The 12,834-nt window shown below is 39.1% G+C and overlaps 1 protein-coding gene across 27 annotated transcripts in view; it reads right to left on the minus strand.

Moving 5' to 3' along the window:
* Positions 1-12,834, minus strand: part of mrtfbb (myocardin related transcription factor Bb) — a 75,308-nt gene that overhangs the window by 6,282 nt on the left and 56,192 nt on the right. For 17 of the 27 annotated variants that reach the window (XM_046032961.1, XM_046032953.1, XM_046032887.1 and 14 more), the window contains 7 exons: positions 10,814-10,929; positions 7,384-7,590; positions 4,162-4,227; positions 2,165-2,188; positions 1,999-2,074; positions 1,584-1,742; positions 645-835 (listed from right to left, as the gene is read on the minus strand). In XM_046032961.1, coding sequence (XP_045888917.1) covers positions 645-835; positions 1,584-1,742; positions 1,999-2,074; positions 2,165-2,188; positions 4,162-4,227; positions 7,384-7,590; positions 10,814-10,855 — 765 coding nt within the window. In that variant the 5' untranslated portion in view covers positions 10,856-10,929. Of the gene's footprint in view, positions 1-644; positions 836-1,583; positions 1,743-1,998; positions 2,075-2,164; positions 2,221-4,161; positions 4,228-7,383; positions 7,601-10,813; positions 10,930-12,834 lie in introns of those variants that run through there. The other 10 variants (XM_046033043.1, XM_046033036.1, XM_046032990.1 and 7 more) reach the window with 9 other exon arrangements.

Genomic DNA, 12,834 nt, shown 5'->3' on the forward strand with positions numbered 1-12,834 from the left:
AATCTTGTCCCTGATGTCCGTAGAAAGCTCTTTGGTCTTGCCCATGGTGGTGATGTTGGATGCTGGTTGTTTGGGTGTTGACAGGTGTCTTTTATACAGGTAACGAGGTGAGGCAGGTGTATTTGATGTAGATAATTGGTTGGGATTGGGGCTGTGTCTTAAAGAAAGACTAACTGGCTTGTAGGAGCCAGAATACTTGCTGTTTGGTAGGGGGTCATATACTTGTTTTTCCTCATCAGATGGTTATCAATTTTTATAAATTCATATGATGTGATTTTCTGGAATTTTCTTTGGGATTCTGTCTTTCACTGTTAGAATGTACATATGATTAAAATTGTAGATTGTTGCATTCTTTGTAAGTGGGCAAACCTGCAAAATCAGCAAGGGGTCAAATACTTTTTTCCCCCACTGTAACCAAAAACAGGTTGATAAAAACTACGTAAGTACAAATGTTGTTGTGTTACAATGTTTCTACAAATTATAAATACATTATCCATGTTCTACATTATACACAAGAGAAAAATCCTACCAGCGTCATCCTTAAAACATTAAGTTTCTTCACTTTTTGTGGAATTTTAACGTAGATGTCTGCTCACTCACAGGTAATGTTTTGTGAATTGTAATGGTTCAAGCTATTGGTGTACCTGTATGGGAGAGTTTAAGTTAGAGGAAGTAGAAGTGGCCACAGTCCCTCCAGACTCCCTTGGAGAGGCAGAGGTGGAGCTGGGAGATTGTTGGCTGGCAGGCTGTTGTGTTGATAAAACATCACTGCTGTCCTCATCAAAGTTGTAAATATCTGGTGGCTTAGAGGAGTTTGCCTTACCACCTGTGGGGCCAGTATCAAACATAAGCAAGTACAGCTTATTATTTACTGACAATGAACATGCTAACATGCTCATTCTAAGCAGGTATAAAGTTCACCATCTTAGTTAAGCATGTTAGCATGTGGTTGAGTCTGATGGGAATGTCATTGGTTTTGCAGGTATTTGGCTACTATAGCTGTTGAAATATTTCACTAAAAAGCAAAAATGTCAACTTCACGGTGGTGCTAGAGGAAAAAGTCAGTAGGGTTCATGCTCTGGGCTCTATGAATGTCTGTACAAAAGTTTATGTAATCCCTCAAACAGCTGTTGACAAATATATTTTAGTGTGGACTTAAGTGGTGGACCAACTGACAGACTGACATTACCATCCGCAGAGACATGTTGCTAGTGTGGCTACAAACAATCAACACAAATACATTTGAAATTGAACAGTCAATATAGAATAATACAGGTAAAAATATTACATTTTTCTGATAAAGGGTATCAGTGCCAGATTGGTATCATTTACCTCATAAAACATGAGATAGTGTAGTTGGCCATCACTGAGCAACTATATCAAACTGACAGACCTTTCTCGCTGCAAGCTTTTGACTTTTCAAACAAAGGTGTAATAACATTAATAATGGCTGAGTTAACTTTCTAGCTGTCACTGTAAGTGGTGAACCTTTGGTGGTGAACATGGCACCAGAGTGGGCTAAAATTATTTTTTTTAATGGCTCAGGTGATAGTGAGGATATAATAGTGTTGGTGAGTATCTACCATTGAGGACCTCTTCAGCAGAGTCAACAGGCAGGATGTTCTTCTCCACCAGCTCCATGGGTCCAGGCCGCTGGGCGATCTTCTCATTGAGATCATCAGCCAGTCTGGCCCTCTTCAGCTTCATCTGTGTGGCCTGCAGGGAGGGCTCAGCCTGGGTCTCTGATAAATATAAAGAGAATCATTACCTGTGATCTGGCCAGCATCACTCAGTCTCTTAATTACTTTGTCAGGGTGATTCACTGCATGCTCAGCCAGACCTCACAAGTATATGTCAACCTCAGAAGACACTTATCTGGTTCTAACTTTGTAAAACAAATTTAAACGGGCAATACGTGTGATTAGATGAATAAGCACCTTATTCATGTCTGTTATCTAAAAGCCATTACTCAGTAAGAACACACAAAAGGATGATTACCTTGCAGGATGTGCATACGAACTAGCTCAGAGCGCTCTGGTCTCCGGCAGAGTTTGTGCTTTAAGAAGTTCCCAGCCTGTTGAAAAAATATATAATTCTTCCAAATATTTTGGGGCATAATCTAGATTTTGATGAATAAAATCATGATATGAATAGTTTGTCTTACCCTGGCTCTCTCCAGGCTGCGAATCTGCTCATGAAAAGTAGCAGGTGTTTTCAGAGCTTTGGAAGGGTGAAACAACAAAATTCATAACTTGTACATGCTGTTTTTAAGCAAACTGTTTATTCCATTTTGAAATAAATTATATTGATTTAAGGTGTCTTCTCCTTCTTACTACTTCCAAAGGCCATTTCCTTTTGGTTGTTTTTGCTGTTATGACAGAGTACCTTTAATTAGCAACCACTTATTGATAAGAGTGAGCCAAAGCAAACAAAAGGATGATGTAACAACATAAGAGGAATAATTTTTTCTATTGTGTAGACTCTTTCTAATGGCCTTGAGGAGCAGTTTAAGTTATCAAAATTGCTTCCTAAAAACTGCAAGAAGGCTACATGTAGTAAAGGAACACTACGACATGCGTATATTTACTGTAATACATTAAATCATTATGTCCTTTTGACATTTAAAGTTTAAAATCATGAACATCCAGCAGCAAATGCTTACACAACATAAAAGTTTGACTTATAACACACTTAGTGAACCATGGAACAGTATAATTTGACCTGAAGTACAAAATAAATTAGTGTGTCAAATGTCTTTTTTGTATAATTTCTGTCAAAATATACACAAATAAGTGTAAGCTGCATATAAGTGATGAGCATTACTAACATGTTTTAAGTAGTTCTCCTGGACCACCACTTTCCACACCAATCTGAGTACAGTGTAATCCATTTTTCATCATTTTCATGTATTTGTCTTTGTTGTTCTGCATAAGCGTGACATTAATAAGCAGGAGCTTATGGGAGTCAAACAGGAAGTTACAGCTTTACTGACTCAAGCAGTGAGATTGAGAAAAGTTACTCTTTGATCTCACAGAACTGCTTCAGGCGAGGTCTGGCTCATTGACTAGTCACCTCTGCTTTGACAAGCACTATTTGGTTTGAGGACACACTGGCTTGGGGAGTGTGTCAGAGGAGCAAAGCAAAACATTCCTGCTCGTCGCGTAAACCTCACTGCATACCGATCATAAGACTATAAGTGTGGGAGCAGCAGAGTGCTTTAGTGGAGATTGGCCTGGGAGGTTTGTGTGCAGGCCACGCTTGGCCAGGAGATGACTGACCTCCACTGAAGGCTCAGTCGCTGACTCATGTAGCTGTTTGGAGCCAGAGAGGAGGTGAAAGCCTGACTGCAGGAGCCTTCTCAGGAGACAACAAGACAAAGAGGAAGAGCTCTGTCGTTTTCTCTTTCTACCTGTCCAGCTATCAGCATGATTCTGTCACAGATTCAGCTCATCTTTTATGAGGCGCAGCACAGGGACTGAGTCTGCTTCACTTTTGTCACATCAAAGGATGGATGGTATAAAGTACAAGCTTGTTCTTTCTGTTATGGCACTGGTGTGTGCTTCTTGATGACTTAAGTGTTAAATCTTTCTCACCGTTGGCTACGTTTCCATGAGTTCAATTACGCAACTATTAGTAACAGTCTGAGTAGGACAATAAACTTCACACTTTCTACAACACAACAATTAATTTATGTGCAGACACACACAATGTTAAGTAATTTACACAACTCTATTAAATAAAACGTCCCTTAATAAAGCTGTTCAATGTGCAAAAGATTGCAGATTCGGTGTAATCTTTAACCTTTAATACCAATGCGAGCTTTACTGGAGTAGTGTACTTACAACAAGTAAGTGCATAATCGCAAATGACATAATGTTTCCATGGGTCTTGACTTTGTCATATTGTTTTAATAGCACTAAATATGTTCTCTAAAAGCCATGAAGAGGTTTGGTTGATAAAGATGCTTTGATTTAGCTAGATGTTAGCAAAAGCTGAATTTAATCTCTAATACTATTCTTTCAAGAGCAACGAAATAACGTAAATAAAAAAAAAAAATAAGCTACTTACTTGGCTGTCCTAATTTCCATAGGTGTCAATACATTAACTGTGATTTCTTTTTCAAAGTATGAGGGGAGAGTTGTGTGTGATGTGAATACTCACGCGGCATGATACCTTGCTCCACAAGCTGCTCCCGAGTTCTCCTCTGCTGCAGACAGAGCTGGAGGACTGTGAGAGTGCAGAGACACAGAGGTCAGAGTTGAACTTTTAACATTCAGAGCCAAGTCTGCTGAGTCAACTAACAACCATCTCTGGCTTTAACTGTGAAACATGCCAGACTTCAAATAAAACAAAGTACTTATTATTTCTCAATCAATACACCACCCTAAAGGCCCAACAGTAAACCCTGTTCGCCACCACAGACATCCTATTCAGTTCCTGTATGGTTTTAACTTGGGTTGTTAAGAGTACCACAAGTTTTACAACAGTTAGAGTCTAACAGTGCAATGTGACTGGCTGAGAGTCAGTATCTCTGTGTGGGATGCAAATACACAGAATACTCAAACAAAGTAACTACTGTACCGAATACGGTGTGTTAGTTAATTAAGTTAATTAATGTTAGGGCTGTAGTCACAATAATGAGAAACACTGGAGATGGCCATGACACTAGCAAAGGCTAAGTAAGTCATGTCTATTTGATAAACTGTTTTTAAAATGTAAATATTGCTTTGGGTGAATAAGCAGTGATCAGTTATGTTACAGTGGCACTTCAAAGACATGACTTCCAGCAGAAATTGTTGAGTCTTGCATGCAGGCCTCACATACAATACTCAGTGTTATTTTCTCATCAATATAAACTGTAGTAAGATCCCAGTTAAAACATTTATAAACAAGTGAGCGTGGACATATTTCAGTAGAATAACACCACTTCTTGCAGGAAAAAACTGTAGGAAGGTATTGGGTGATGGTGATGAATGATGCGACGGTGTGAGGTACGAGGTCCTTATTGTCACCACTGTAGTGAAGTGAAGCCGGCTTAGCAAAAGCTACTGAGTGGCTCAGGAAACAGCTACTCCCACTCCCACTCCCCCTCCCCACACAGACCTGCTCAACTCTCCTGGGAAAGGCACTGCGTCTGAACAGGCCTCTGTGACTCACTCTAGCAAAAATAAACTGGGCAGCTGTGAGAACAAGGCCTGGGAACCATGAAATTTGGGGGTAGTTAAAGGGGTGGGATCTCCAGTTGTATGCAGAGCCGAGGGGATGTACACGGGCTTCGACTGGTGGGCAAGGGAACGCAGAGTGACAAGTGCTGAGGCAAAGGGTGGGAGGCCGAGTCTCCTTTCACAGCAGCCCATCAACTCTAGAGCAGAGAACACAGTGTGCCGGCCCCGCCTGCTGTGTTTCCTATTACAAACCCAGGCCAGGGGGTTATGGTCAGCCTGAAACAGATCATACCAGGAGATTGTAAAAAATTGCCATTGCTTTTTCACAATCTTCATATCCACTGTGACTTGGCCTCAAGCAAGAGAATTTATGAGTGCATATAACTACTATCAATAACACCAAAAGCTGCCTTCCAGCACCACATGAGAACGAGGAGTTTAATCTGAGCATCAGTTTGGGGGTACACCTCATGCCCGGGGTCCTCCTCACTTTGTGTCATCTTGTGTTCAACCTGAACCCTGGCTAACCTCTCCGTGATGCAAACTGGCTCCGCTCTCCTGCTCACCAGCAGAGTGTAAACAGAGGTTGTGGAGAAAGACAGAGAGAAAGCTCTGCTGAAATCCCTGTCTACTGATGTAATCTCTAATCTCAGAACCATGTTGCTCTCAAATCATCCCTGGAGGTCTCCAGGACCGTTTATTTGGACTTTTCTTTAGAAATAGTACAAATTAAAAAAAAAAAACGGTTTGGTATGGCTACAGATACTCCTTGCCCAGACAAAGATGATGAATTTAGTTTAGAAACGAACATCGGGTTATGTTGACTTTGCTGTTATAAATAACAAAAACTCTGAACAGAATTCCATTTTAGCAAAGATCAAGGCATCTATAACCTGAGCAACTGGGTAATTTACATGCTTGGTAGTGGTTGGTCAAACGCAGGCAGGCAAACTTCAAGTATCAAAGTTTATCACATGTTGTTATATTAAACTACACAATTACTCATTTTATCCTAAATCAGTTCAACAAAGCAGAAAGACTTAAGCAGTATGAATTAGATGATTGTTACATAATGACTGAGCATGCATACAAGATCAAATAGAGCTGTTGAACACTGGATTTTAACAAAAGTATATCTAACTTAAAAATAAATACCTGCATACAATAATGAGGAGTCATGAGCTCATTTGTAACTACACCTGAATCTTCCCAAGGCAAAAGGGCCTAATATGAAGTCAGATACAAAGATAAGAAAACACAATTTCCCCATGAGTGGGCGTGTCCTCCAACTCTATGTTGACTGGTCTGGGACTAGTTATAAAGTTATATTTAGTAAGGTCATAAATAATCATTTAGTGACATTTAAATAAAATCTTGCATGATTGACCAAACGGAATGAATTCACATTTTGGCTTACTTGTTGCATGCTATACATTTTCACTATTTTGCACGTTTGTAAGAAGATGCACTCACTTGAAAACAGTAAAAATTGTACATTATCACTTTTGTAGGATGCAAAAATACTAAATCTCAACATGTACTTTAGCTACCTCATGAACTTTGGTGGTTGCAAAATATTTTCATTAAACGTGACTTCACAGATATTGGAAAAAGTTATGCATTATTTAGTATAGAACCTAAACACCAGTAACATTGGTTTTATCACAAAAAAAGTAATATTACTCAAGGCCTGGTCTAACCAAATGCATTTACTGCTGAAGCTACAATACAGCAAAGATATTTGAATGCATATGATCATAATAATGATAATTATAATAATAATCTTGATCAGCAGCATATCTGTGTATTGTATTTAATTTGAATGACGCGCATTGTGTGGACTTACATTACAGGTGTGAATTCATGCTTATATTATGTGCCAACAAAAACATAGGCAGCATAAACTGATGAGGTTCTCTACAAAAACTCTTCCAGGCAGTCGCTGCCAGCTTTTGTAGAGCAAGTTTGATTTATTATCCGTTAGAAGACAATAGTCTCCTGTAAGAATGATGCTTGCCATGACTCATCGTGATAAGCTTTACTGTTGCCCTGTCATTTCCTGTTAGCTCTTCATCTACGTCAATACAACTCCCCTGCCACAACTACCGGCATCAGTAAAGTTTAACAAGAGTAAAAAAAACTTGAGTTTACTTTACACAGATACTCAAATTAAAAACAATGAAATACATGTAAGTTAGACAAGAAAACTAAAAGGCACCTGATTTAAAGTTACCCCTGCAGATGGAGGGGGTCTCCACATCAAGGCAGGCCATAGTGGACACTGGTGGATTGCTTGGCGGCCAGGTCTGGAGTCCCATGGAGTGATGAGGCCAGTGGAGAACGGGGGAGTCGGGGAGAGAAAGACCCAGCTCTGAGCGAACAACAGCTGGCTCTCAGAGTTCCAAACAGTCCCTCCTCTCTGGCTCTGTACTGGCCTCACAGGAGAAAGTGTGTGTGTGTGCGCTCAGTCAATGTCAGGAGGAGGGAACATAGTGCTGCTCATGTTAACCCTCGCTAGGACATTTTGCTCTACTCACAGAAGACTCATCGTACTAATGGACAAAACTCCAGGGAAAACTTATTTTGTGATCAGCAGGGAACCAAGTCATTCACTTGTAACTAATACATGGTTGATCAAATCAAGCTGTTGGGACTTTTGAGAGGGCACATCTCCATCTTTTTCTGGAGAAATATTTGTAGCTATAAATAACATTGACAAAAACAAATTCACTGGGTCCCTGCAGACATGAAAGCTTATCTTTAAGCATTTTTTAATGATAAGTTGGGAGTGTTTTATGTAGTGATTATTGTTTTCTTTGTTGTTTTTCATTGCAAAACCATTGATTTATACCAGCAAATGTCCAGCCTCTCCAACTTGTATGTGACTATTTAAAAACTGATGAGAAAACAACAAACTAAATAGTAAAGGTTGCAAAAATTCAAATAGGTAACAAATGCAATGGCTCATTCAAAAACAAATAGTTTAGTCATGGCTTACAATGGTGATTAGATGCCAACCATGACTACAAACGCACCAACAGGAAATGAGATAAATGGGAATTATGCTAATTGTCGCAAGTTCCGTGTGTCTCAGTGGATACAGGAAGGCTGGTTAGAAAATATGTCAAAGCTAAAGGGCAGGCATCCGATCCCACAGAGGATCAAGGTGAAGCTGCAGAGACACAGGATGCTCTCAGTGCGAGTGTGATGTGACTGAGCAGGACAATGCATGGTGAGGAGGGCTGGGCTGCTGCGTTCTAGACTAATAATGGTTACTTGTGGGATGAAGAAATATGCATGTCAAACAGCATGGGACAGGGGAAACATGGAGTTGATAAAGTAAATGGGACTGGTACAGTCAGGAAAAATATGTTATGACAGCTCACCGCTGGGAATGAATAATGGTGACCATAAAAAATAGCTGGAGCATTTGGAATGTGGAAAAATATCTTTCAGCATGTCACACTGTCTGTAAATACACAGAATTCTTTCAAGTTCACATTTCGCAAGCGAGTTGGCCACAGAAAAGAAACAACAGATTTCATAAATGTCTTATACACCTGTTTTGTCCCACAATCAAAACTTCTCCCCCTGCATCCACGTCTGCTGTGGGCTTTCAAATTCCCATCCCAGTCCCAAAACAATGGTGTTTTTCATTTTCAGTAACAATTTAAAAGTCTAATCTCTCATCTTAAACCTCAAGGTAGCATATGTTAATTGAAAATCTTTTCCATTCACACAAAAATATATCTGACTGTAGACTGTATTCAGATCATCTCATTGATATACAGTTTGGAATTTAATATGTTTTTAGCACTAGAACAATGTCATTCCATTGACTTGGCTGTTACTGTTAGCCAAGAGAGCTATCCAAGAAAGGTTAAAATCAAGGGCAACTAAGTCAGTTGCCCTTGATTTTAACATTCATTGGATAACTATGAACCTGGATGACCGAGAACCTTCACCAACAAAAAAAAAAAAAAAAAAAAAAAAAGAGTGCCACAGTCATGTGGACCAAAAGGCAACTCATTCATTGGACAGTTTTGGCGACTGTCATGCATCATCAGTGCTACTCCTTATGAGTTGCTGCATCTTCTCTGGTGGTTACAAAGTGCTCACAAAGAAGTGACAGATTATGATCATGATTGGTTGAGACTCAAACACATTTTATAAATAATGATGAACGGATAGAAACAGGAAGCAAAAAATGCTACATTTAACTTATTTTTTAATGAGCAACTGTCAAAATACACAGACTAGGTCACATTCACCAAATGGATTAAATAATAAATTTAAAATTTCAATTTTCTTCTAGTCGTGGGGTCTATCTCAAGATTTACCCACTGAGCACACAACTATCTTTTTGGACAGGAATAAATAGTAGTTTAGTGGGTTGAAATAATGCTAAAACACACAAAATTCTGTGGTTGTGCCATTTTGCTTTCACACCCTAAATGAACAGCACAACAAACCCCCCACCCCCCCATTTTTTTTTAGGCGGTCTTGGTTGTTTACTTTGCACCAGAGTTTGATTGCAGGACTTTGGTTTGGTTTTATTCTGCCATAAAACAATCTACACATGACACACACCACTTTCACACCAGCCTCAACAAACCAAACTAAAACCGACAAACAAACTGGAGAGCCTTAAAACCGAACCAACAACAAACAGGGTAAAGCTTATATCACAGCCCAATTACAGTGTAGTTTTTGTACATTCGGGGTAAAGTACCTATATAAAATAGAATAAAAGGAGTGCAGAGAAAAGAAAAATGCATTTAGGAGAGAGGCAGTGGTATTGGTCTCATTAACAATGTAGCCACTTACTAATCATACTGGGGCACAAATATGTATTATAGAAGTAGGGAGATTGGAAAAGAAGCTAGGCAGAAAGCTTTAACTTGTGTTTTATCACCACTGAAGTACTGAAAAGTCTCAAATAATGGTATAGGTCCCAAATAATTAGTTATGCATATTTGGTTTTATCCAGGGGCTCCCAACTACATCCAAGCATCGTCTATCTTCAAGTTATTGCAGCACATATACTTTACACTGTATCACAATTTTAAAGAAATTATGCCACTATAATCACTTAGTAAACAACACTAATTTTCAGGCTGTAATATAAAAGCGTTACCAAAAAGGGAACTGTGAATTTAAAAGATGAACACGACCAAACTAAAGCTGATTGCTACATGCCCACTATATTTACCTACCAGAAATACCTAAGCTAAATTATCAGTATTTAATCCTTATTCATTATACCTCATTTTTAAGAGTGATGGGTTCTGGCTGACTCAGTGAGAACCAGAATATTCACTACCAAATTTGTCTGCCTTATGGAGGTACCAAGTCAAAAAACATTTACTTAAATATATTTGTATCATTGCATCAAAGGCAAAATATTTTAGTGACGCATGCAAGATATCTTTGCTGTAAATATGTCCCAAACCCATGTTTCCAAGGAAAGCCTTTAATTTCAATAACTACTTGAGCTGATTATGTGTTGGCTTCCAAAGGCAATTCTGATCTAAATCTAAACAATAACTTAAATGAGTTTGTTTTCTCACAGTGGCTTTGCTCTTAAATAGTCCACATACAATATGTGTGTCACTGAATCGGGCCCCCGTTTAGGTCCGCTCACTGACCTTGCGATCCTTGAGGCAGCCAGGGCTGTAGGGACAGTTCATCTAGCTGTGCAGGAGGAGCAAGACCCTCTTGGACATCAGTGAAACACGACTCTTGATTATCCACAACTGTGGTTCTGCAAGGAGAGCAAAAATCAATCTAATTCATTTTTATTGTATTGTTTGTATATGTGTGTGATGGGGAATGTACTGAAGATAAAACACATGGGTATGAATCACCCATTTAAATTAATGTATGAACAAACAGAGTCATCACATTCTTAAGTTAATATATATATATATTTAAGTGTTAATGTGAGAGATTTGTTTTTTTGGCAATGTCTTCCAAATTATTTATTTGTCTGCAGCATGCCTATTCCACCCTATTATCTACTGTATAATATTATTTAGACTAGCTTGTTTTGGTTCATGTGAACAACTTAGGCGAGTGACAGTGGGATGAGTAATTTCTGTGACAATGAGCCAAACATTGCACAATTTAATTCTGGGCCTCCCCCTCTAGATGAGAATCTCTGTAATTAGGAGCTGCAGATTCCCCAAGGGTGGACAACGCCAGTCTCATCTCTCCCATTACCACAGCGTAACGATTTTTCAATGACGAACAACAGTCTACAATGACATCCTTCAAATGATGAGAAGTTAAATGTTGCATAAATATCTACCAAGTTCAGGCCTGACATTAGGAAGAAAAAACTACAAATTAGGAAATGGAGCTGTAATGTAGTGTTGTTGTTACTGAAGGGCAATTTGTAACATGAGCCTTGAATAATGTCAGTCTTCAGTGTGCTGTCCATGTAAAATGCATAGTCTCATTCCCAGTGCCTCACATCATCAAGGCTGTTATCCAGGGCTAGAAAAGGATACTGACTACTATATGATCTGCCTGGATAGTGACCATTTATTTCACTGAGGTTAAAGCTTAACTGCAGCAAATTTTATTCACTGCTCTACATTACATGTTATCATTCGACTTTCATGGTTGTGTAAGCAAAGAACACAGGGAATAGGACTCAAATCTCAGGGAGAACCAGGGAGACACAACACAGTGCAACATAAAAACTGGCAACAAACAAAGGAGGTAAAACGGGTGGTGATGATGATGTGTCCCTGAGCAAGACACTTAACCCCTCGTTGCTCCAGAGGCGTGCAACCTCTGACATGTATAGCAATTGTAAGTCGCTTTGGATAAAAGCGTCAGCTAAATATGTAAATGGAGAGTGGCTTCTATAAAATGTAAGCAAAGAAACAATCCTTTTGCATTACTGATGCCGCTGCAGCACTCTAAATCACGTCAGGACGATGCCACACAACAGTTCCTACATATATCCAAGATGAATAAAGTTTTTTAAAATTATTGTGCCATATTGTGTTGTTAACCTCTGTCAATTACTGGACTCGATATTTAACACCTGTGGTATACTGACTTGATGAGCGACCCTTAAGAAACTAAGGGTCGCTGTGTTCCTTTTAGTTTGATATGGTTTCCAAGTTCATCTGCTATGATGTTTTTTGACACACTATTTTAGAGCAATTCCCAACAATGCAATAATACTGTTCCATAACTTCACATCCTGTGTTTTATCATCTACCTACATTTGCTACTTATGTCATGATAGTTCACTGAGATAAAAGGGATTCTTGCACTATGTATCCATTGTGTGGTCAAGGATAAAAAGAATAGTATATGATACAAACAAAAGCCCATTATTATTTATCAGTCCACAAGGTTTCCTGGAGTTATATTTTACCAGTGATGTCAGATGGTTTGTGCTGCTGCGCTGTCATAATGTTGCTGTGGTGAGAAAGTGCACTCCCGCCCCATCACCGTGATCCCGACAATCTCATTAGACTCTTGACCCTTGGTGCCAAAGTATTCTTCAGAGCCAAAATCCACACTTCTTTTTCCCAGATAAAGTTTCTTTGAACATCAAAGGACTCATTAACATCAAGTCTCATGTGGGGGCTTCTAACTAACACACATACTCAGATTTACCAACTCCTGCTCAGCATATTTTTGCTCA

This window comes from Micropterus dolomieu, linkage group LG02 (assembly GCF_021292245.1).
Source record: "Micropterus dolomieu isolate WLL.071019.BEF.003 ecotype Adirondacks linkage group LG02, ASM2129224v1, whole genome shotgun sequence".
Classification (NCBI taxonomy): Eukaryota; Metazoa; Chordata; class Actinopteri; order Centrarchiformes; family Centrarchidae; genus Micropterus; species Micropterus dolomieu.